The sequence below is a fragment of the Labrus bergylta genome, chromosome 11, assembly GCF_963930695.1.
Source record: "Labrus bergylta chromosome 11, fLabBer1.1, whole genome shotgun sequence".
Lineage (NCBI taxonomy): Eukaryota > Metazoa > Chordata > Actinopteri > Labriformes > Labridae > Labrus > Labrus bergylta.
In genome coordinates, this window is record NC_089205.1 from 17103039 (window position 1) to 17129749 (window position 26711).

The 26711-nt window shown below is 41.8% G+C and overlaps 1 protein-coding gene across 2 annotated transcripts in view; it reads right to left on the bottom strand.

Annotated features, from left to right (window-relative positions):
* Window positions 1-3286: 3286 nt before the first annotated feature.
* Window positions 3287-26711, bottom strand: part of sik2b (salt-inducible kinase 2b) — a 42017-nt gene continuing 18592 nt past the window's right edge. The window contains exons 5-15 of one of the 2 annotated variants that reach the window (XM_020654259.3): window positions 20662-20786; window positions 19855-19978; window positions 16219-16445; window positions 14472-14624; window positions 13895-14053; window positions 11962-12193; window positions 11571-11864; window positions 9509-9666; window positions 8661-8774; window positions 8425-8513; window positions 3287-7919 (exon numbers count right to left, since the gene is read on the bottom strand). In XM_020654259.3, the coding sequence (XP_020509915.1) occupies window positions 7286-7919; window positions 8425-8513; window positions 8661-8774; window positions 9509-9666; window positions 11571-11864; window positions 11962-12193; window positions 13895-14053; window positions 14472-14624; window positions 16219-16445; window positions 19855-19978; window positions 20662-20786 (2309 nt within the window). In that variant the 3' untranslated portion in view covers window positions 3287-7285. Of the gene's footprint in view, window positions 7953-8424; window positions 8514-8660; window positions 8775-9508; window positions 9667-11570; window positions 11865-11961; window positions 12194-13894; window positions 14054-14471; window positions 14625-16218; window positions 16446-19854; window positions 19979-20661; window positions 20787-26711 lie in introns of both variants that reach the window. The other variant, XM_065960731.1, reaches the window with a different exon arrangement.

Here is a 26711-nt window from a genome sequence, read left to right on the forward strand (position 1 = left end):
TTCATTCAGTCACCTTGTCGCTACAGCCCCCTCCTCCTCCATCTCTCTTATTCTGTCATCTTTCAGCAAGGCATCATGGGATCTATAAACTTTCTCCTCTAGATAATATCTTGGCTTGGTATGAAACATTCACCCTGCAGGAAATGGTATTCGAGGCACTTCTGGGTCATCCGAACTGGGATTTCAGCCTCTGTCCATCTGCTTGCAGAGACAAAGGAGAATAATCATGGGTGCAGTATGACCTTCAATCAGGAGCTGATTTCATAGAAGACAATCACACATGCCATGCTAAGCTGCAGCAGTAGCGTCAGACTTAAATGCATGTTTTGTATATATTTCTGTGTATTCATGCACAGAGAGTTTCAGGGAAAAACTGCGTCTAGGGAACAAAAAGTTCATTATTTTTCCTGCACCATCTTCTCTCCGTGTTTTTTTTTTTCCATTTTTTGCAGTTCTAATTCTACACAGTGCTGTGATCCCCTGGTCTATAAACGACGCAGTAGGATGTTGTCATCCACCCTCCTCCCGTTGTCACGGCAACCATTGATGTCATTACAGTATACTTTGGCCTGATGAGTGAATAGGCCCCTGATATTGTGGTGTTTGATGAAAAAAAGATTACCGCTGTATGTGCATGTATCAGCTTCTCTTCTCTCTGCCTCTCTTCCATACGAGCGTCTTTGCCAAGCAGCCTGCCTGAAGGTTTCCACAGCACACAATGGCACTGGATTCATACTATAAATAACTACGTTTAACTGGAAAATGCTGCCATCTTGTAGGGAAAATTGCTGCGAGGTCACACTTTTCAAATATAGCAACCAATGTTGTTGCAAAATAGCCTTCAGTTTTTCTCCGTATGACAGCAACATAAGAGTGTTGAGGACTAAATTGAAGGAGATTTGTTTATTTTGAAAGGGCTTTCCCATTCAAAGCTTATTTAACAGGGTCGAATCAATATTTGATTAATGGCAGCAGATGCGAAATGTTGGTTTACGTCAACCGTTGAATCTGATGAAGGGGGACTTTTCGGCTGAGTGTGACTCATCCCATATTTCAGACTTATCAGTTTGGATCAGCAGCACCAGCAGCGTGTTGTGTTCAGGGTCTGATCCCAGGAAAAGAAGTGAGACTGTTGGTATATTATTGGGATTAACTGTTCTCTGGCTAAGTGGGCTGATTGGATTGACTTGTTCTCGCTTCATGATCCTTTTCCACCCAAGTGGGACAAACGTCAGCTCTCAAACCACACCAGGGTGTCTGTTCATTTTCTAATAGCCCATTTTCTCCGAATGTATTAATAGCGGGCAACCTGCCACCTTCTTCTCAGACCTGTGGCCAAGGTCAACCAATCAAGGTTCGGCTCAGGACAGGCCCCCTTAGCTGTGCTTCTCTTTTAGAAAAGGTGTTCAAGTTTCATGTAGTTAAATACATATTGACCGCGGATTGCCATGAAGACAGACTAAATGTGGGTGAGATCAGTGAGCTGAGCCACTGGGCCTCAGTCCTCATCAGTGGTGATTAATTATTCAGTCCCCAGCATGTGAAAACAGTGACAAAGAGTTGAGTAAGATGCTGGAGCTGCTCACATCTGGATTTACAAAAGACAGGTTAAGTTATATTGAAGTGATATGTGCAGGGCTTACTATTCTTTTCCGCCTTCAAACAGAATTCACAGAATTCAAGTGCAATATTAGTTTGACATTGAGCATGCAGGAAGTATTTTTCTTTTTTCCGTGTACTTAGTTAGAATTATGTCTTTCTACTCCTTGTTCGCTGCAGCCAGAAGTTGCTACTAAGTGTCCCTGAAAGTGTTTATCATTGAAGGGAATAAAAAAGTTTATGAAATAAAGAACACAAATATTTGATGTGGACCAGCAAGTTGATTCTGAGGACTAAATCAAAGTGACAATATGATCATTTATGTGTGCAAGCCATTAGGGGTATTGTGGTGTTTTAAAGGTAGAATCATTTTGGTAGATCATTGTCATTATTAAGGGTTAGGGTCCCCCCCCCCCCCCCCAGAATTCCAATGCCCTTCTGATGTTGATCCCAGTTTCTCATGGATGTTGCTCACTCTAGCATAATTCAGACTGTAAATGGAAGCATTTCTAGTCTTCTGACTTTCCCAAAGCGCCTTTTTTACACTTCACACTTACCCATTCACACCACAGTTTCTCACTGATGGCAGAAGCTGCTAAGTGTCCATCAGCATGACCTAATCCATTCATACACATTCACAAGCCACTGAAGCATCAGCAGGAGCAATATGGGGGTTCCGTGTCTCGCCCAAGGACACTTTGACATGAGACAGAAGGAGCTGCAGATCAAAACCCCCCAATCATCCGGTACCACTGAGCCACAGCCGGGCAAAAGCGCTGTGGGCTGCTGTAGTGCTCTGGTCTCAGTTCATTTAATTACTTCAATACGTGAATATTGACTTTTATAGATGTCTGTGTTCAAAATCTTCATGATGAGTGTTACTAAATTCGTCATAGTGTACTGGATACATTAACCCTTTAATGTGAATTTATCTTTTGGCATCTGTGTGCATCAACCTGAAACATGTGAGTGATGTAAATGTGGTGTAAACTCTCTGTGGTGGTGTTGGATGTGTCTCATTCGGACACATCTCAAAGATGTCTCGTGTTGTGTATTTGCTGTTTCACTTGATGTTAATACTCTCCTCTGCTAATCAACCCATTCTAGAAAGCACAAAAATATACTTTTACATGTCTGTTACTTTTACTGCGTTAAAAAAATATATATTGTGTCCAGGTACTGCAGCAGCTAAACAAATCATCTTTGGAATTCTTCATTTGACTGCATTGATCCTTCCCCCGAATCCTGAGTGGACAACTACACATCTGTACTCTCTGGGAATGTTTCAAGTGGAGGTATGCGTGACACACCTTATCACTAGGAGTGGGTCAGTGTTTAACATTTAAACACTTTGTTTAGATTTTATAGGCGCTACTTCAAGGCTTAAACTACAAACCCTGAAACAGAACCAGTTCTGTAGCTCCTGCTGGATTGGCCGCCTCTGGAGCTTCAGCTGTGGTTGAAATCACTTCAGGTTCCACTGTGACTCAACCGTTTATACCAAGCACTTGGTGTGATTCATTTTTCTAGGTCATTACACTTGTGTACATCATGCAACACTTGGGTGCTTTCAGATGGCTGCAGTTTATAGTTAAAGGACAATTGGATTACAGAAACATGATTCAAGAAAACAGTCATAATGAAAATAATGCTCAAACAAGTACACACAGGAAAAACTCCACACTACTTTGATGTTCAATAAACTTTTTTTAATCTCAACAGCAAGTTAGCTTATGTGTGGTCAACATCAATGAAGGTAAATATAAAACTGGATTTCTATTGATAGATTGATGTTTTGTTTTATCAGCAGGAGGTGAAATTATTCAACTTGGAAACACGTCCACTAGAATCTTCATGACTTGAGTCTTCAGCTAGAGAAATATTGCTATAATACTTTTAAATGGCATACACTGATTGACCAACGAGAACAAAAAAAAAAGCATGATAGAGAAGCTGAGAGAGAAGCTCCAAAACTCCACACGGTGGGTTGTACAGGGAAACTTCTGAGGGACTTTGGTTTTGTACCTTTGTAAAACCTGGCTCTACTTTTCGGAAGAAAAGAAAAAGTAATAGTAAAAATCAATGATAAACGGGTTCAAACAGAAAAAAAAACTATGCTATTCAAAATCTTAATTTAGATTGAAAAAAGTAAAAGGCACACTGAACACGTTCAACACAAAATCAACCTCGGTGTAACACCGACGATTCACTACACCTCTAATTTTTTACAAATGACACTCATCATTAACTGAAAATCGTTGACTCTCACTTGGATTAAAAACCAACAATCAGATAAAGTGTTGGTGTGTCTTTCTTTGAAAGAAATGTGTTTTGTGTCCATTATTAGTTGGGGAAGAGAGAGAGTAGAAAGGTGCTTCCTAAAGATTGTGGGTTTTGTTTCATCTGCCAGGAAACGGCAGAGCAATACAAACCTTTTCCACCTCCTCCTCCTCTCCCGCTACATCACCTCTTCCCCTTGTTGTCAAAGTGCTCTAGTATTCAACTTCAACAGATCAACCTGTAGCCACTCCAGCCTGACCTTATACAAAATAAAACAATATTCACATAAAAGGCTAAATCCACCCTCTGATACTGGACCGCTGACACTGATGATTTAATGCTATGAATGCGTTCAACTCTGCTGCTTGATTTCCTCCTTCTTTCTAAAGGACATCTTCCACAAGACCTACAAACTGGGTGTGAACTCATTCCTATCAATAACACGTGGGTGTAAGACCACATAAACAAAAGACAAGTAGTTAGTCAATTTTCAGGGTGGAACTATTATAGAAGCAACCGGTCCAGTTTTGCGACATGTCATGCTGCAGAGCACAATGGTCTGTTTAAAGCCATTGTTCCTGGAGTTAACAGTACTTCTGCCAAATGTCAGGGAAAAACAGTGACCTCTAAAGAATCAGAACTGACTTCTTGAACGGTGACAAAAATATATCATATTATTGATTTTGTGGGCTCAGGACAATTAAAAGAACACAACTGAAGAAAAAAGAATCAGGGGCAAAGTGTCTGTTTTTGATATTGTCTGTTTGTCTCAGGTAAAGATAAGCAGCATTTTTGGGGGATGAGATTAAATGTATACATTTATATATTTTTACAAAAAGTAAAGTATATTTGTTATTAATTAGGTTTATGCTGGATTAAAGTAAACTAATTACTATTGGGCTTTCGACTGTTAGGGAAAAAAGGCCATAAGGTTTTTCTATATTGCTTTGTCCCTCTATTTTCCATCATCAAATAGACCAAGCATCTATCAGGTTCATCAAAAATCAAGCAGCAGAGAGATCACTCTTCAGTCACAGGCGATCAGTGAGGTCACATCTCACATGAAGCACGGTTAATGAGCACTACAGGGTGGACTTTTCCTTTTACTTCTGCACCGGACTGCAACACCAGTTGGTCCATATTTTTCTAAACATCTTTTAAGACTGTTGACTTCAATGATGAAGACAAACCCTTGTGATGTTTGAGGCTCTGATTGTGAACTCTGCCGGGTCCTGTCTCAAGTCTAATCTGCACACAAACACTCCTACAGTTTAACCTATGACCACTGAGGGTCACACAGTCTGGCAAATGGTCACAGTCCCATCTCACCCTCGGATGTTCACTGTCCCATTGTTCCATGAAAGGGTGCTCTTTTTTTTTTTTTTTTTAATAACTCATAATCATCATCATCAGGGTAGATACATGTGTGCGCTTCAAGTAAAATTGAACACAGTCTAAGTGCTGTAAAAAATAAATCTCTCGTCTGATTGCTGGCTAGCTGTCAGTCAAAGAGAGCGTTTTAGAGCCTATAGTGAAAAATCCAGTGTCAGGCCAATGACGTGCTCGTCTTTGTCTCACAGCAGCCTTCAAACGTCAGAGAGGAAACATTCATTCATGAAATCCAATGCAGGGAATCTTTTAGGGGGTCACTCCATTATTACAAACATTATTACAAGAAACACAGAGGCATGACTGGAGCACTGAGGATGTCAACCAGAATTCATCTAAAAGCTACCACTGACTGTGCACTGAGGGGGGAAAAAAAGCACAGTTTGTGTTCTTTTCAATGGAGACATCAATACAGTGTCGGTCATTTTTAGGAATGACCATGAAGGATTTGACAAATTTGATGTAGGAATTGTGCAAACAAACGGTAATCACACTCACGTACTCTCACACACAAACACATTCATCGCCACACAATTGTCTCCAGGCCCGTCCCTGCACTCCCAGGGGTCGAGTTGGTGAGAGATTATCTCCTGGTTACATCATCGGCTAGAGTGATGTCACTGCTGACGACACTGGTTCCCGGGAACCAATCAGAGCTGGCTGCACAGGTGATGCTTCCGTTCATCGTCCCTCTACATTAAGGATTAATAATATTGCTTCAGTATTGCCACAAAAATCGAATAATATCGACTGTCTAACACCGCTACTTCTCAACCAAACACACGATAATTACATCAGCCCTCATTTATCAGGCAGACACACGACCCACAGTTCAACTGTTAAAACAGACGTGGCCATTTTGACTGCAATAACTGGGAATGATCCTTCGTTTATTGAGTAAAATGAAAACCGGCAAGTGTGTGCAATCTGACTGTAAGAAGGAAAAGCAGTTCAGTAGTGTGAGAAATAAATCGTGATCAGTAGTAACAAATAAGAAAAAGACAAAGATCACCAAGAATGTGTATTATTTAAGTCAAATCACCTGCTTTAAAGCTTGCAGCTACAGAAATGTAGTATCTATCATTTATCTTGTAAATTAACACTGAATAAACAAGCTTGGAAAGAGTGCTTAGTGCTAGCGCTTAGCTTTAGCGCTGTTAAAAACACAAAACAGCAACACGTTTGCATTACTCTCCAACCTGAGCTTCAATCAGCATGTTTAGAGTTATTAGTTTAAGCTAAAGACAAGCGGAAAGTGTTCTTAATGATGGTAGTGTTGAAACATATGCTGTTCTGAATACGACCGTCATGTTTGTGGTCAGAGTAGTGTGACAAATATAGCGTGGGGAGGAAAACACTTGAATTTGTGGTTAGAATTATGGTACCGTGATAAATGAGGGCCATTCTCTTGTTCAGTTGTGTTTTTTTTTTTTTCATCTACTGAAAAAAAAAAAAAAAAAAAGCTCAAAAGTGTTATAAGAACCAGTCTATTGTTGTTGTGTCCTATTATAAATACAAAAAGCACTGCCAGCCGTTGTCCTTTTGGTTGTCTGTCAGTCAGTTCTTCTGTCCTTCTCTTCCAAACCATTTCTAGGTGAAGCTGCACTCTGGCAGCCTCCAGTACATGCAGCAGCTCCCCGGGCTGAACTGTGCAGTCCTCATGGGGGGGGGGGGGGGCACAAAATCTGTGACAACAGCAGCCGCGCCAAATCATCATGGTGAAGCTTACTTTGTGCCACATGTGGGACCTGTTTTCCTGCCTCACGTGGCTCATGAGAACAGAAACAGAGGAGGGGGAGAAGGGGAGGTAGGCTAAGGGAGGAATTTGGTAGAAAGGTTGTCTGAGGTTTTGTCACAACTAAGAAATGAAAGTTTGTATTAGTCGTACAAAAATGAACACTTCTTCCCTGTTGCTACGCTTGTGGCCTCCTCTTACATCTCCATTCTCTCTGCTCTTAGTGCTGTGTAGGTTCTCTTTGCCTAATACTGCTTTCTCTTTCACCCCCTTCAGCTGGTTTTAGTTGACCAGTACAAAGCCGTGCTGGGAGTCCACAGTCTCCATCATCTCACTGTCCAGGAGGGAGCCCTGCAGCCCAGGCAGGCCCAGGCTGTCTGACTGCCCCTGACCAGCCATGACCCCGCCCATAGCTCCAGCCTCAGCCTCCCCCGGAGCAGGCGGGGGCAGCAAGTTGGGGTCCAAGGCAGGGAACTCGTACTGATCTGGGAGGAGAGCCTCTGTGGAAGGACCCAGGAGCTGCTGCTCACAGCCTGGAGGGAAGCTGAAGCCCAGGCCGCTTGCAGACACTTCATGAGGCTGCAGGTTGTGAAGCTGGTGGTGGAGGTGAGATCCAGGGGGGAGGTGGTGGGTGTAGTGGTGGTGGCTCATGTAGGGATCGTAAACCAGGCCCTCGCCCGGTTCCATCAGCGGGGTGAGGCTGTGGCTGAAGGGCGGGGAGGCCTGAGGACTGACCTGCTGCTGGGGCTGATGGGCGGCTGACATGGGGGGGCCCTGAGGGGAACTTTGAGACGCTGCCAGGTCCAAAGCAGGGCTGCCTGTGGGATAGGATCCTTCAGCAATCTGCATTTGGTTGAAATAGGTCTGCAGCCCCATGCCCTGTGACTGCTGCAGGTACATCCTCTTCTGGTTCAGTCTGTGGAGAGAGCATTGGAGTCGTCCACTTAGACTGTAGGATTCACAACAAAAGGCCGACTAAATTTAATGCAAAATCACTCAAACAAAATCCATGCTATCCAATGCTAAATTCAAACTTAATTATTTGTGCATGTGCTGCACAGGTTGGAGTAATATCTTTTCCCAACATGAGTTGTTGTTAGCGATCCTAAAGAGCTAGCAGGCAGTCGAAATATAGAGAAAAGTGAGATGAGCTTCTCACTCCAGACCAGGTTGGGCATAACAAAAAAATATATTATTATAAACAAAAAAGGAAAGCAGTTTCATGATGAATGGATGACATGAAACTAAATGGATGTTCACTATGGTTATTAGTTTAGGTCTTTGCGGCTGTTTCATTTTGTGTTTTTTTTAAACAGTTTTTTTCTGTTTGGTGGGAAATAACTTCAAATGTTTCCTTACACTTAATTTAATAATAAAAAAGGTCAAAAGATGTCAGGAGAAATAGATATATTTTTTTTTACCTGTGTTCCTGCAGCTGTTGCTCTAAACTTCGAGGGTTCTCCTTACAGAAAAGCTGGCAGCTAGCAGGACTGTTAGCCAACACGTTGGCCTTTTCAGTGGAAAAGAGAGATTGAGACTTGTGACCTTGTTCAAGATAATCACCTTGGAAACATGCATGTCAAAAGTGTCTTTATAAGAAAGTTGTGATTATTTAATATAGTTATGATATTGAAGTGTAGCTGGAGTCAGATTGTACCTGTAGTCTGTGAGTGAGGTATTGTGTCTCCAAACTCTGTCTGCGGGACAGGAGAGGCGGATGAGGTCCACCTTGGTATAAAGCTAGGCTTTCTTGTTGCTTGGACGCCTCGCCCTTTAATCACAAACATAGAATATTAAACAAGGGGAACTTATTCTCATGTTCTTGCACATACATGCACACACATTTCCCAAGGGTTCCCGCCCTGCCGGTTAATGAAGCTGTGTCAGGGTCTGGGTGCTCCATCATGAGCTCTAACTGGATTATCCATGCAGTCTCCTGCCCGAATGCCTGTGTGGTGACTGATCAGCCAGATGCCTCTCTCTAAATGGCATGTACCACAGGGATTACACAGTCGTTAAATGAAATGAAAGCAAATTAAAAGGATGATGGGGCCTGAGCATCATAAGCAACAAAGAGCTGTGTTATTGCATTATGAGAGATGGGCAGAGGGAAAACTACCAGATCTTGTCTGCTTGTGCAATTAATGCTGTGTTTTTTCATGGTTTGTTTCTGGATTTTAAAGATGTCCATAAATGTTTCCTCTTGCAGTGTGTTTATGCACTTGTATTACTTTGTGTATATGTGTGCCGGTCTGTGTGTGTAATTGTAGCCTGGGTCTATTGAATGCCAGTCACAACTAGGGTTAAGTCTGACTGACTTCAACAATGGCTGCATTCACTTTGGCCTAGGCTCCGGGCCCCAGGGGGACGGGGAGACAGTAAACAAGCCACAGTTGGCTGCCTCTCTTGGGGTTACACAACAGTGCGGGTGCCCACTTTAGGGAATTTAGAGAAAGATTTTGAATGGGTGTGAGTGTTTTTGTGAGATTGTGAGATAGGTCTTACCTCCAGGAGGTTGTGCAAGTGGTGCTGTGGTCCCATGAGGCCCATGGCAGCCCCTTCCCCAGAGCCCATCTGCTCCACCAGCATCTGGACCTTGTTCAGTTCCAGGATGCCCTTGGCCCTCGCCAAGTGCTGAAGGTGCTGCCGAAACGCAACCAGACCTGAAAGCACAAAAAAACGACAAAATCAGTAATAATTCTCACAGATGATCAACAAAATCACTTCTCCCTTCAAAACAGGATGCAAAAAAGGCTTTGTCCTTTTAGAAGTTTACTCCTCAATGACATTAGCAAACAGGTTGAGCTGTTAGCAATTTTCACAGCCCATCCTGACAATGTGACTCAATCTGCGTCAGGATCCACTGTGTGTGTGTGTGTGTGTGTGTGTGTGTGTGTGTGTGTGTGTGTGTGTGTGTGTGTGTGTGTGTGTGTGTGTTTGTGTTTATACGTGCACAGGAGACAGTATCGGTTCTTATAAGACCTGTCCAGTGGTGACGAGCTGTGAACAAGGGGACCTGACTCACTGCAATGGTGGGAGTTATTTAAAAGAGTCAGCAGTCTGACGCAAATGGATCCGCCCCATCAACACTCTCCAAAGAGGATTACAAAAATAAATATATATATACACCGGTAATTAACTGCAAATAACCTCAAGCTGTGCATAGGGTAGGCTGTCAGCATAGAGTCAGGGAAACAACACACATTTCTAAGCTATAACTTTAGTTTCTACTTGGCTATAACACAAGTGAGCTACAAACAGAAGGTGTACAATAAGAAGCTGTACATGAAAAATGGAAGGGAGATAAGTGGTTCTTATATTTTGGCTCCTCTTCCTCTCTGATGTAGCGCAAAGACAAATCCTGCCTGCCACAGACTGAACTTTAAAAAGAGAAAGAACAGCAAGGCGGGAAACAAGCGGTGAAGAGGAAGAGAAAGAAAGGGGACGAGAAAGAGAGAGAGAGAGAGAGAGAGAGAGCGCGAGAGAGACAAATATGTGGGCAGAAAACCTTTAAATATCTGTCTATGATTCATAACTACAATCATCACTGCTAAAGTCGTCAGAGGGACCAGAGAGGGTGAGCGAAGGAGGAGAGAGAGAAGAGGAAGAGACAGGGGGAAAATGTGTGAAGAAGCGGAAGGAAGGCAAATGACAGAGTGAGAATGAGGCACTTTTGTCTAGAAGGCAGTATACATATATATATATACAGTGTGTGTGTGTGTGTGTGTGTGTGTGTGTGTGTGTTGAAGGGTGTGAGAGAGCAGCTGCAGCAGGGGTGTGTGCGTCTGTGTCATGAGAATCAATGCTCTTCCTCTTGACTGGTGCTCTTTGGATTCTGGAGCCTCAGACATCGCCATGGTGACACTTTATACATCAAACTCTCTGCAGCTGAAGTCTGTGAGCCAGATCTGCCATTAAATCTAAGTGACACTTATTTGTAACTGATCAGTAATATCAAAGCATACCTCTTAACTTATCCTGTTTACTTCGACTTCAGACAGTGACCTTCTATAAGTGACAGAATGCTGTTCATCATGCTGCTGTGTAGATAATGAAGCAGGACATAGCATGATCCAAGATATCACCGTTATATTTCACCCATTATTCGTTCTTGTCAAAACCATCTTTTTTGTTTTTGCATCGTTAACAAAATGAGATTTGAATGTGTTGTGTAGCAGCTCTAAAACTTTTATATGTTTTTAGAATTTTAAGTAAACAAACCCCTGAATATGTATTACTTTTAAATTGTAGTCTTCACATCCAACTGTGTCCACCTCTGATGGCTAGTGAGGAACTGTATCATCCCTCCAAATCTCATTGCAGTCTACTGTCGTCCTCTCATCCATTAAACTGCACTACAGTATAAATTCAATGCCACATAACACACTCAGTGAAGTCTCTTATAAAAGGTGTGAAGAATGGCCTTGTGCTTATTAGGTTGACCTAAAAATGGAGCGTGTTGGTTAATGGAGGAGGATATTTGACTCACTATGAAGTCACTGAAGTCTGAGTGTATAAAGAGAAGTGGGATGTAATGCAAGATAAAAATAAAAATAGTGGTTCTGACCTTGGGTGAGTGAGGTGTCCGAGGCTCGCCGTCCCTCTCTGAAGCTGATGGGGGAGCGGTTGTGTGCCTCTCGATGCTGTGTAGTCAGGGCAGCCATTGCTGGGTAGGCGGGCCGAGTGCTCATGAAGGGCGCAGGGCTGACGCCAGTGGCGGAGCTGTTGCAAGGTACCACCTCACTTAGAGAGGAGGAATCATCTAGGAGGCCAAAGTCGCTTTGCATGGAGCCCATATCGTAACCCATGTCTGAGTCCACACTGCCCATGGAGGGGTTATGTCCGAGAGTGAATAGTTTACCTTCAGCGGGACAAAAGTTGTTAATCATTTGGAATCGAGCCAGAAAAAAAGCAAAATTCTAGTATTAAGTATGTGAGAAAGAGTGCAAGAGTGTTACCCTGGTTTGATGGCCCTGGTTGGTTGGTGACCTCTGAGAGAGTGTGTCTCCGTTGGCCGAACCGAGCTGTCTGATAGGCTGAGAGCAGGTGGGGCGAATCCTCTTCTGTGTCAGGCTCCTCCGTCTCAATGCCTTCGTCGATCGACGTCTCCATCATGTTGCTAGGCGAAGAGGTGGAGGACTTGCGGTGGACAGTGTGGGGAGGCAGGGGGTCTAGCAGACAGCCGTTCACCTAAGCGTGAGGTGAAAAGACAATAATTATACATCCAGACCAACAATTCCAAATGAGACTATAGCTATTTTACCAAATTCACTAAGATTAAAATTTATTGGCAAAGACAGGCAGCAGCACAGGTAACAAAGTTTCCGAAAAACAACTAGCAGCCATACTTACAAACCTAATATAGTACACATGATCACATTGAAAGACATGATTATAAGTTATAAACAGATAAAAAGTTGTCAGGATCGACTACAATCATAAATGTATCATGCAGAACATATACAGCCAGACTTGTCTGCCTCCAAGTCAGTAAACATCCATTTAAAAGCATCCAGCTCATTAAGTTCCAGAGTGTGTGTGTTTGATTGTTACAGTATGCAAGCCTGTGTGTGTTAGCCTAGAGGTGGAGGGTGGGGATAAAGGAATGCAGGGCCAGGAAGTGAGCTTTGACTGACACACACACAGACCATCTGCATGAGCGGCAGCAAAATCCAGAAAGATCAACTTTGCCCAATTCCTCATCTGCTTTCTGTAATGAGCTGGGATAGGAATGCTGTTACTCAACTGACACACATGCACGCACGCACGCACACACAGGCAGAAGGGGAAACAACATTGAGAAATAGACAATGGAAAGGGGAGGAGGTCATAAGGGGAGAGGGGAGTAAGAGGGTGAATTAGAGGAGAGACATAGACACACACAGAGAGAGAGAGAGAGAAGAAGCTGAATGGAAAAGAGAAACAGGAGAGCCAAGAAAAGTGGAGCTGTTGGCTGATGGGTAGGAGGTCACAGTGGTGAGATCGCAGCTTCCTGTCCATGTGTGTTCACTCAGTTTCACATTAGGTCACATCATCATCACAGGACAGCTTACATAACCAGACTCCATTCACGCAGATAACGCACACTGTCTCCCTCTCTTCTGCATTCTGCTGAGCCCAGACACACACACACACAAAAACTATACACTTTACACACTGCTGTTTATTAGAGCCAGGGAAGAAGGAGGCATGGATAAGTAATCTTTAAGAGTGATTCAGCATTTAATTTGTGTGACTGTGCTTGTTTGTGTGGATACATGTTTGTGTGTTTCCGCAAGGTGTGTGAGGCTGTGATCTAAACCTCTGGTTTCTGTGTTGTCTAAAAATCGGTTAGTTCAGCAGGACCTGAGGAAAAGGTTGCTGCTTGGCACAGATAAACAGCGAGGGAGGGAGTGTGTGTGTGTGTGTGTGTGTGTGTGTGTGTGTGTGTGTGTGTGTGTGTGTGTGTGTGTGTGTGTGTGTGTGTGTGTGTGTGTGTGTGTGTGTGTGTGTGTGTGTGTGTGTGTGTGTGTGTGTGTGTGTGTGTGTGTGTGTGTGTGTGTGTGTGTGTGTGTGTCTGGGAGCCGTATGGGACAGGCAGCTGTCCTGTCTGACGTGAGCGCTGACTGAGTTCTTACATAAGATAGCACGTTAGCTGCACTCTGGAGGGTTGATGGAGCAAGTAAAGGATTAAGACTGCACACACATATACATGTGTATAGCGACACAGATTCAAAATGATACAGGGTTAATATTAATCAAAGCCAATCATTGACAATCTTATCAGGATCATATTTCAGGACATAGTTATGCGAGCCAAATAACTACAACTTCCTTACAAGAAATGCCTGATCTTTGAGCTGTTATGAGCTGTTCGTTTTTAACTTTGTTTTTAAGCAGCGTTGGACATACTTTGGGCGTGTTGACATCCTCCACCATGAAGTTCTGCTCCAGGGGACACCCAGTCTGGGGGAAATTGAAAGCGTCCGTTGAAGCCTGAGGCACAGCAGGGGAGCGAAGCAGACGAAGGCCCTGTGGGAGCAAACCCACCTGTGCTGAACCACTGGTCGACTGTGGAGAGACGGAGACAGTTATTAACATGAAAACAAAAATCATAGCAAATGCTCAACAACATCCTCAATTATAATGCAATTACAGCTCAATTGAGCAGCTGCAAATTTGACTTTATAATCCAAACAAGCAAAAAAAGACTGATCCTAAACAGTGAGGTAACTGAAAGAGAAACTACACAAGAAGAGACAGTGGGCAAAGAAAATAAATAATGAATAATGCAACAGAGAAATTAAGATCAAGGCTGGGTTAAAAAGACTGGGAGAGAGTAGTGAGGTGAAGACAGAACCCGGCTGGCTCGTATCTGCCTGTTTGTTTGTTCCTGGCTGCAGGTGTGAATAACAGAGCTTTGATCATAAGGTGTGGATGTTAATCTCCATACACATAATTCAGAGCCCCCTTGTTGCCCTGACATTACCTTGACAACAGTCTGTTCTGCAATGGTGCTGGGCCGTCGCTGGCGGGCATCGAGCCGCGGTTCGACGGGGAAGCTGCAGCGGTGGGCTTTGAGCCGCTCAACTAGCAGGTAGTAGATAGCAGCAAAGTGGTTGTAGCTTTTGTTCTGCAGTGACTAAAGGATGACAGAAAAGGTTCATTAGAACTCCTTCACTTCAAGTTATTACTAAATGTTGCAGTTTGGATGACTCCAAAGTTCTTCACATACATCTGAGACCATTCTTCTTTTTTTTAATCCTGTGTGAAACTGGGTTATTGCTGCAGCTGAAGTGGAGAGTATTGAATAAATATAAATTAGGGCTGTTAGAAATAACTAGCGAATCGCGATTAAGGAAAGTCTGAAATTACTTTTCATTTTTTTATTGCAATTAACTGCATGCTATTTTGTCCCTTAAGTTTTACCATGGATAAACCTCTGCAGTAGTCCCAGTGATTAATTCACTTAAAAACGCTCAGTTGACGAGTCAAATATAATATCCACATTATGGCATCAAATATTTCACTAGTTTGCTGTTCCTCTGAGCCGTTTTCATTTAGGTTTTGATCCTTAGCCAGTTTCTTTTACTGTGATTAAGTAAAAGTCGTAACCTTTGATCTGCCAGAAGGTCCTTACTTTATTTCAAAATAAAAGCAGCATACAACAAACACAAGTAAAGTACAACTTAATACAGTACAGGAATTCAAAATAAAAGCCTGACTTAAAAAAAAAAAAAAGGAAAATAATGGAAATTCAAACTTACAATTAACTGTTGAAATTTAGCGATTAATCGTGATTAAAATTTGTAATTATTTGACAGTCCTAATAGTGTGTGTAAATTCAATCCTGAAGGTTCAGATGTGCTAAACAAAAAAAGTTAAGGAGTTTTATTTTCCAGTCAGGGCTTAAAAAACCCTTCACATGTGATTATTGTGCTGACTTCATCCATGCTGATCAGGCAAAGCACCTTACCTTGCAATACAATGTATACAAGACTAAAATGTACAGACTGCTACCATGTTACATTATTTTCTCTTCAGTTTATGTAAGGATTTAATTATTAATGTTTTCATCATTTCCCTGTTTTATCATTTTCTTTCAGCAACATTATGTTGCTTGTTTCATCATTTATGTATGAATTTGCTGCTGTCATGTTTTATATCAACTTTTCAATGTGATCAAACTACAAAATAAAAAATAAGAATTAATTCATAGCTTAAAGGGCAGAAAATCACGGTACCTAATAAATAATCATTTCAGCTTTATTAATATGTATGTACAGAACAGAAACCCTGCTCCTTGACAATTCTAACAGAAAAGTTTTTAAATGAAAAGTTGAATTTAAAACATCTCCAAATATAGACTGCATTCCCCATGTGTGTCTGCATGACAAAGAACCAGTGTGCACACTTTGATTTCATTATAAGCTTTGAATCCTATGATAATGTTTTCCCTGATGGAAGAGTTGGGGATTATCTATTCTCCTTTCTTGCAGTTTATACATTAAGTTTAGCTGCACTCCTTACTGAGAAATATCTTCACATGAAGTTCAATACACATTCAAAACCTTCACCATAAGGCATGATAGGCAACTGCCTGAGGCACAAATGTAGCAGGGCCCCTTTATACTATGATGCTATGATATATTACAAACAAAAAATGATGCTCCTATTCTGTTTTGTATTACTACCTTCATAATTCTGTTTGGTGAATAAATCGGACTCCTCCTCACCTCTACAGTCTTGTGCTGGTCGATGCCTAGGCTGTGCATGAGGCGGAGGACCTGCTCGCTGTACTCTCCCACACCCGCCTCGCCCTCAGCAGACAGCGGCTGCTGATACAGAACAGGCCTCTGCACAGGAGCATACAGAGCCATCCACTTATGTTCCTTGATCTGAGCCACAGACAGACGCTTCGACGGGTCCAGCACCAACATCCGGCGAATCAGGTGCTCACAGTCTGCGTGGAGGTGGGAAAATCATAAGAGAAAGTGAGATTTCATTGCCCATGATTTAAAAAGGAAGAGCTTGTTTGTGTTTGATAATGCTGAGATCATCTTTGTATAAGCTAGGATGAAACAAATTAAGCCACAGAGCGTCATGTCCTTGTCAAAGCAGCCCAGATGAAGTGGGGCAGATAAAAACACACACACACAGTAAATCTGCTTACTTCTTTAGTTTCCTCTGCCGTCATATCTGAGCAGCGTCTATGAACTCTTCTCTCCTTTCCTCCCCTCCTAATGAGAGCTCCTCACCTCTAGTTAGTGGCTAGATGAGTTTGACGTCAGACACAGCTGGGTTCTTAACAGGATTACAGTTCCCCTGGCTGTGCTGCTTTGGCCTGCCTGCACCCCCACTGCCTGCACCGCATTCTTGTCCACCACACCGCACCTTCACCTACAAATCCTGCCGCTCATATCTTAAAGTAAAACAGGTTTTGTTTTGGGAAAAAAAAAAAAGCTATGTCGAAAAAGCTTCAACACCAATGATCTCTACCCTAAATGTTCACACTAATTGGAAAGTGAGCATTTGGTATTCTGCACTACATATCAGCAGTTTATAAAATAGAAGATTTGCCTGCCAACATGAACTCCCTGCTGGACATTCTTCCCAGTTGCCCTGCTGGTCTTACATCACTCTTTTTCTATCTCATTCTTTAATGCTCAGCCAACTCAATGTTTCCCCTCTTATGTGCATAACAAGGTTGCCCTTAGATGCACTTTTACCACATGCAGCAATTTCTTACTGCTGTGCAGCTGCTAAGTTACAAACTTCTTCAAACACAATACAGGGTACAATTTTGTTTAACCCAGAAGTTACCCTGTCACCGCTCGTTGCTATAGCCTTGTTTATAGCAACAGCTGAAGCTGAGCACATATTTCAACACTGCTAACCACCAGGGAAGGTTTGACGATGTAAAGGGGCCGACACTGCGTGCCCCATCTAGGCTGACTGTTTGATTGACGCTCTGCTCTTAGCCAGCATGTTACACCACCATGACTTAACCACAGAACCATCCCAGTTAACACTTCTACTGTATATGCCGATGGTGTAGGGTTGCAGCAATGAAGGAAAACAGATGGACTGTTACAAGAAGTCCGAGCGCATGGACGAGGTCATAATGCAGATTTTATGTTATCTATTTCATTCATCTATTCACACATAAGAGCTTAAAAATAACATACCAAACTAATTAACCATAAGCACAACATGCAGACATTTAGGATTCAAACGCAACACACTCTGTGATTTAAAGTCTTAAGAGATCACCTGATTTCACTTCAATTTCAAAAACATAGCCTTGTTTTGTTTCAGTGGGGGCTGTGAGAGGCTGTGTTGGTGCATCACAAGACAGTAGAAAAGAAACCGACACAAGCAGCTGACATTCACAAAGCAGATGTGTTTTCCTTCATTTTAAATGGAACAGTATTAGAGATTAACTAATAAGTAGATACATCCTGTTCTTTAACAACAGGAAAAACGATTTCTAATCATAAAATACATTTTAAGGTAAATTTATTGTTTAGTTTATTTCTGTTTTACAATCGTTGATTGAATCAGGATGAGATGATCTGATAAAACAAGCACTTCTAGGACATCTTTTTTCTGACATTTTGGAGACTATTCATCTATTAAAACCAACTCTTGTTGCTTTGATCTGCTGTGTGCACAGAGTGTCAGCTGCAGATGTCATGCAAAGAAAAAAAGGATTCAGTTGTTCTGGAAAACATGACTCTAGGCTATCCTAGACTACAGTCTACCAAGACTGAGTAATATGCAGCAGCAGGATACATGCAAGACACGTCCACGTGTGTTATTAATTTGGGAGTAGACCACAATGTGCAGAGAGCTGAGAGATTCTAGTGAGAGTAAACTGTGCGGTGCAAGGCTGTGCTGTGCACCACAGCCTGGAACGGTGAGAGGAGATGAGATGGACTGTTTCTGGATGAGGAAATGAGCACACTATGTTCCTCCCATGTTCGGGGAACAGGGGTTGAACTGGGATTGGGGGGGGGATTGCAGATCTGGATGTCTGTTTGGCCAGGGAGCTGACATTACACTCCTGCATTCCCCTAACTTCCTAATTGTTTCCAGAACAAAAAAAAACAAAAAAAATAGAAATCTTGACTTTTTAAGCACACACCCCCTGCGGAGAGACTGCTACAGACTTGCAGATAGGATACAGAGAAACAAGAGGACAGAATCAGATAGAGATATAGAAGGGCTTGAAGATGACTCAGAGATAGGAGCTGCGTCTGAAATCACACACTACTCACGATGTAGTGAATACACCATTTTGTGAACATTATTATACCATAAACAGTGCACTCATTGTATCCCACAATTCATTATGAAAAGTAGTGAACTACCGACTATCCAAGCAATACATTAGCATCATGCATTGCGGTTCAAAGATTTTTACAAGTGGCGTTTGACTGCCCTCAGACGAGGAAATTGAACAGCAAGAGCAAAAGAAACACAAATCAAATTCATATTTGAGGGTATTTCTTAAAGAACTCTAGAAGCTTTTTTATAAACGAGTAAAGGATTCTTCTTATTATTGATCTGTGGCCAGCATTTTAGTTGAGCAACATTAATAAGGTCATTGTCTTTGGCCAGCGAATGAGGGAGTGAAGTAGTGTCCAAAATGTTTTTTTTCCATTCTGCCAATGAGTGCACTATATAGTCTACTATGGAGAACTTCCTATGTAGGTAGTAGGGAATGAGTGTGCGATTTCGGACAAAACCATGGAGTCAAACTGACAGACAGGCAGACAGACAGAGTCAGTGAGACAGACAGACAGACAGACAGCGACAGCCTTCTCAGACACACAGACAGGCTAGCTGCTGGAAGGCTTCCCCAGGTTACATAAACAGTTCCAGCTCTGGACTGGATCTGCTGCCAGCTAGCTAGCTAGCTAGCACAGCCGCATGCAGCAGGGCTGCTTTCATATGGTTAGCCAAACTGACTCATCCTGCTGTGTATGTGCACGTGTATGCATGCACATACACACACTACAGAGGACAATGACAGAGTGTCTCCTGCTGTATCTCTATCAAATGAGCGTAATGTTCTCTCGTTAATGAAATGACCCCATGACTGGTTGCAGCCGTGAGAGAGTCTGCCAGCAGCACATACAACAGAGTGTTGACTCAAACAGGAGAGCGTGATCTATTCATCTGAGCCACAGTGTCCCCTCATGGGAATTTTCACGACATTTTCACCTCATATTGACTACATACCGATTTAAGAAAGATTGGAAGATGTCTCACAAATACACTGGATGCATGAAAATGTGTAGGAATGTGACGTACTGAGGGACAGGGTTTGTTGGTAGAATCTCCCGTCTTAATTTTTTTCTTCTTACCTTCAGTCATGAAGTAGGGGATTCGAAACCTTCCTTCTAAGACTCTCTGTCGAAGCACAGGCAGAGTGGGCCCGTCGAAGGGTAACGCACCACACACCAGCACATATAGCACCACCCCCATACTCTGTGAACATGAAGAGATACAGATACAGACACAGATAGAATAAGGTCAGGTCACCAAATAAGTCATGTACCTGTACTACCCTGTACCTGTGCAAATGAAAATAAACATATATTCTATTCTAAGTCAATGAAAGACTTTTTGCATTCACAAACTTTCACAAAAAAACAGAAAACCCTTGACAACCCCAGAACAGGAAAATATGGTAATGTACGTATAGGAAAACGATGCCAAATATACATATATATATATATCAGGCTTTAGAGTGTGGTTGGGAAATTACCACTTTATTACAGAAACAAAAGTTGCTGACTTCATCATCAGGATTTTTTTTAAACATGTAACATTTAAAAAATGCTGATTTCATTGGGTTCTGGGAAATAAGTTAAACAAAACTGAAGAAAAGAGATACTGACAGAGAGAGAGATGTGAAACTGATTCCAGCATTAGAACGGACCCTGATACTGTCTAAACAGGGTAACAACATGCATCAGCAAGTACTTTAGCCAATGCAATGATCCCAAACCAGAAAATAATCAACTATTTTCCTCTCTGAGGTGCTAGTAGAAAGTGTAACACAAGTTATGACATTCAACATTCAATGTTTGTGTTACTGAATTTAGAAAAAGGTATCCAAGACAAAAAAAAAAAAAAGAATTGTCGACTTATGTTAACACACATCTTACCCAGATGTCTAGCTGCGGCCCCTCGTACTGTTGGCCCTCAAAGACCTCTGGAGCAGCATAAGGCGGGCTGCCGCACCACGTGGCCAGAGGCTCTCCTGGCTGGAAGAAGTTCCCAAATCCAAAATCTACACAGGGACAAACAGGACACAGGGGTGGTGGATGTTTAGGGAGGAGAGTTAAAGACCGTCTTAAATATTGAAGTTGGTTAAAACTGTAAACGTCCGTCCACAATCCGTTGTACACATGTTGGTGTGATTATTTTCAGTGAAAAAAGCCGCCTCTGTTACTTGTGATGATATAAAGAGAAGAGGTCAGGCACATGGGTTTACAGTAACGCAGTAATTATCGGTTTGCTGCAGTGGTCAAAGTGTGCAAAACAAATGTCCAGAACAAAAGATGGTGTGTGCCTTGCGTGACTTCAAGGGGTCTGAAGGTTTTGCATAATGCACCATGTGATCTACATATTTGAGCACTGAGGAAACGGCCTTTGTATGAGGTAACTCTCCCCTGGAGACTGACATGAGGTCATCAATTCTGTGCTCGGATTGGCTGCCGGGGGAGTGACTACGGATCAGGTTTGACTCTTAAGAGGAACAGGACAGAGAAGTGCAACTTGAAAAAGACAAAAGAAGCCCAAAAAAACATTGAGAAGATCACGTCTGTCTTTCATTAAAATCCAACTAAGAGCTGCCAAATCAAAGCGAGCCAACCAGCGGGCCAGCAATTACTCAGCCAGACCCTTTTTTTTACGAGTTTATATTACTCTCCTACTCTATCTCAACCCACCTCCCTTTTCCTCAAACATTCTACGACTCCTCATTTTGTCCTAAAAACTTCATGCTGGTCCCTTCTTCTGATGGAGAATGATTAATTGATATGTGCATCGATAGAAGTTAGTTATCATTACTTCTACAATTGATTCATCATTTGTGTTGGCTGTAGCTTCTCACATGAAGATTTGATGGTTTTCTTTGCCTGATAATCATCTGTACAGGAAGCTCTTCAACTTTAACATGCACTTTTTTTTTTTTTTTTGTAACATTTGAAGAAAATAATTACATAAGAAAAATAATCCCATGCTCAGTCAGTTCATTATCAACAGAACCCTGTGATGGTGTCATGGGACCAGACAGCTACAAGAACACACAATCAGGCCCACTTTACCCACTACCCCCACCCGTTTTTTCCATCATTCAAAGCAGTTACATAAACACAAAAAATATTATGCAAAACAAATAAATACAACTGATTAAAAAAAAAAGCTGTGTTACATAAATGGGGCTGGAGGTGATGTGGGTTTACACACACACGCACACACGCACACACACGCACACACGCACACACACGCACACTATGAGAAAGAGACAGTCATTTCCTTTGTTCCGATGACCACAATCCTTTACAATTGAAACCAAAACAATCTCCTGTATGTCATATTCAGATGAACAAACACAAGACACCGCCAACAGCAACCTTTATCTTCCATAAATATGTACTATATTATAATAAAAAAAAGTATTTGACCTAATGAAGACAAAGACACAACTCCTCAATCCAAAAGGAGTTCTCTTTAATCTCTTTGAGTATCATTTTGTCTGAGGAACAAAACCAAACCAGACTGAAACCAAAACAACAGTTGGTTTCAGTGTTCGTTTAGATCTAAAGGTTATTGAAACGTAATAATGTTCAAGTCTGTGTGGAACCATTTAGGAGAATTATCAAGGTGTTTTTAGCATTCATTTGAAATCAGAGAAAAAAGGAACAGATATTCAATCAATGCTCGCGTTGGTTTCCACTTCCAGTCAGAAACTAATGTAGAGATACAATGTAGAATTTACTTTTATATAACCTAAAAGCTTTAAACCAAAATCTCCTTATATTTTAAGCTCTGAAACAACTAGCAAAAATAGGGACAATTATAATTTCCTCCAACTTTAAAATGCTTCTTGATTCTGCTGCTTTTCTGTCATTTAAATACCTATTTTTGTACCCTTAGCTAAAACTAAGACAAAGGTTCTACGGTTCTGTTTGAGAGGTGTTGATGTATCTATATAATAGTTTTGTAGGATGTACGGTAGGTTTTGGATCTGCTGATTTGTATTGGATTTTAATGGCAGGTGTTACCATTAATGTACAACCACATAAGTCATCTGGAGCTGAATAAATAAAAAAGGGGATGTAAAATGATTATTGTAAGGAATCAGGACTGCATTCTCTATTACTCTGCTGAAAAACGTCTAATTCAGTGGGAAACACAGAGGAATCCAGAGAGATTAGCGCAGTGCAAACTCCAGGGGAAAAGGAAAATAGCGCATTTGACACTGAGTTCATGTATTCAATCTATTTAATCACTGTGGCACAGGCATGGCAGCGGCAGGTGTGTGGTGGAAATAAAGCCACAGTGGGGTTTATTACAAGTCTGTCTACTGTCTGATGCTGCTGTGAAGGTGAGATGTGAGATGCAGCTGCAGCAGAGAGGAGCGTTGCACTGGGTTTACCGTCAGAAGCTGTGACCCATTTCATGGAGCTGAATACTGAGCAGACTGGTTGACGTCAAACGCTCCTGGGCGCTGCAGGCAACCAACAGCACTAACAGCTCGACAGGAAGGGCAGGGAGGGAGACATTGTGTGTGTGTGTGTGTGTGTGTAGCACACAACAGTATTAGCATAATATTAGCCTAAACATGTCACGCTAGAATCCTCTCCTGCTTATGGCTAATAAATGATATGACAGGTTTATGAACGATAGAAGGACAGCATGCAGCAGTCAAACACATTAGCGTGTCATCTCTAATAAGGTGTGAACAGTGATGCAGCTGCAGCTCAGGATGCACGGCCCAATATTATCCATCTTTCTCTTCTCCTACCTTCTCTTACTTACACTCAACATCACCCAAACACTTTTTGGGCACTTTAGCCCAGTTGGTAGAGCTAACATTACCCCCTTGCACAGAGGCTAAAGTCCTGATCCCATCACATTTTCTGTCCTTCTAAAGCTCTCCTTTCCAAATTAATAGGCAAAGTCCCAAAAAATTATCTGAGAAAGAAAAAAAAGTTTTCCAAATCCTCTTCAGGAGGACATTATGTGTTTATAGTGAAAAGAACGGTTTCTGCCCCATAGGGGAATTTGCCTTGCACAGAGAGCATTTTTTTTATGCTCTCTGTGCAAGGCAAATTCCCCTATGGGGCAATAAAGGTTTCACTCATTCATTCATACAAAGAAAAAGTTGAATTTATTCAACACAGATTGGTTGAATTCAATACATTCAGGGATTTTGCAAATGTAACATAATGACCAGTAGCTTATGGCGGCTAACTTTAGCACATGTTGGATACATTATCTTCTCATATGTCTGTTATTGAGTCATTTTGTTGACTTGAGTTGTCGTCTCAACCTGCTTCCCTTTGTAAACAATCTACTGTATCTAACATGCCTGAGATGTGTGCACACAGTGGTTGCTGTTATGTAAGAAGTCACATTGACGCCAGTGACTTAGATAATTTAGCTGTGGCTGATTCATTTGATGATAACTTATACTTGCATAAAAAAAACCTGTCCAATGATGGATATGAATGGTTTTTTAAACATTAAAGAACTGTGAGAATTATTAGTCAATCAGGACTCCATAAATGTTAAACACTGTTTTTTTTTGGTGCTCTTCTTGTTGGTTTGATGGGGGCAGGACTCAGTGAGATAAAAGGTGATGGCATGTACCTCTGAATCAAATCTGATCAATAAGCAGAGCGTACACTCAAGGACTAATGATGCAGATTTGCTGACTGTTTTGCGATAAACTCCAACAAATGAGATTTTTTTCAGGGATACTAAATGAAATAGAGGAATATTTAGGATATGAAACTAAGTTTGTAAAAACCCCTGACCAAGATCAGCTGCCAAGTAAGTCTTAAGGTGTATAGTGTCATATTATGATGATATATATATTTGTCACTAAGAATCAAATGTGTAAACAGATAATAATTAAAACTGTTTCTCCAACAAGTGTCCCTGATGTGAGGAGTGTTTGTACTTTCTACATCTTTTAATGGAGCATGAGACATGTTTAGGCTCTGGTGCACGTCTAATGACGTCACTCAGCTGATTACAAACTTGAAAATGTACATTGTAGAAAATGCAGCTATAAATGCCTGTTAAAAGTATGGTGATGTAAGAATGTATTACATTCAGGATTTTGTTTTCAGAAGTGCACAGCCTCAATCTCAGAATATATATTCTGCTGTTCAATCCCAAAGGACTGCCTCCTCTCCTCCTCTGATCCAGCAAGCCACTTTTGTTATTTCTCCTCCTCTTTTTCTATCCTCTTCAATCTGTCAACTTGACCGTGAAGGGGCTGTTTGAAGTGAAAACATGAAGGGCACCCCCCGCGGCTGCTGCTCCCCTCTCCTCTCAGCCTGACCTTTCTTTGACTGACCGCTGCCTGGTTAAGCTCCACAAACACACACACACTGTCCAGAGGTGGCCTTCAGAAAGCAGGGACACGTCACTGTGCTGCAGTGAAAACCCTCAGAATCACACTGTAGGTAATGCATTTAGTTTAATAGCGAATAAACTAAAAATGCATTCTCATGAACATCTATTGTTAAAGTCATTCATTAAGAAAAACAGTCAGTAGTAAAGACCCACTAATGTAAGGATTTGCTACATTTTGCTGTTCAATTTCATTGTAAATTAACTTTTTCTATATAGTTCAAGGGGTTGAATAGTTGGCGATAACTCACTGGGATTGTTTTTTTTTAGAACTCAACACAACGCTAAAGCATAACAGTAGATTAACTAATAATAAAATCAACGTTCAATGCAGATGCAGAATAAACCGGCATAAACACAAAAAATAAAGGAATACTCCCCTCTCTTTCGTCATGGGTAAATGGATGCAATGTAATGCTTCAAGAAAATATAAGTTAAAAAAAGTACCCTCTGTGTTTCACATCCACAGTCAGAATGTCTACTTTTCTAGACTCCTGCACCTGTTAACAAACCTGTCAGACCGTGCTGTGGGTAAGAAAAGTACAACATGTACTTTGCTGCTGATGTTCCCCTCTAATCACAAGACAGGTAATGTTCTGTTCATTGTTTTCCTGCTTCTTCAAATCTAATCTGCTGTGCGGACTAACGGCTGTGAGTCAGACATGTTTGTGAAAATTACTGCTGGGGGGGTAATAACAAATAAGGGTAATCATCTAGGACCCTTCAGAGAAACAGTGGACAGGATGATGTAGGTGAAACACTGCATCCTCTGTCTTTTATTGAATAGTTTGGTCTAATTTGTCCTTACGTAATTTTACTTTCCAGCACAAATTAAAAACATTGAACACTGACCAGACTTGAAGGTCATCGTGTTTTTCAGATGAAGCCGAATTAGTCTGAGGAGTAAACACTTACATATTACCAGTTCAAGGTGGGATACTTGCGCACCTGTTACACCTCACCTGTAATGTGTAACGTATGGGGGCTGAATGGTGGCAAAGGTGGTCTGCCCCTGATCTGTCATTGAAGGTAGTAACAAGGGGGAGGGGGGGTCTTCTGTATTTTATTTATTTAACCTTTAACCGGATAAAGAACCCATTGAGATCAGGATCTCTTTCACAAGGGTGACCTGGCCAAGAGGTCAGCAGCACATGTCATAAGAACAGTTTCAATGAAGTGACAGTATGTGGGTGTATGTCTGAGTTTGCTTTATGTGAAGCTCCCATTGATATTACATGTTGTGCCGGTAGAATGTGTTAGTACAAAGAATGACGTGACGGTGGAAATTTGTTTCAGAACTGCAAATGGCTACCGATCTTAATATCTGCAGACCTTTGAGGACAAGAGGCCCTTTTCACTAGTGCACACGTAATTCAGTGTGTCTGGTCTCCTTTCACACCTGTATTTTTAGCCGCCCCCATGTTATCAGCACACCTTAGACTGATTTTAGTATCAGCTCTGAATAAAGCCTGAGATACACATGTCTCTTTCACCACCCTGCTCCTTATCGTTCTTCCCTTTCCCTCTCATATGCCACTCTGTAAAGTAGCCAATCTATATCATC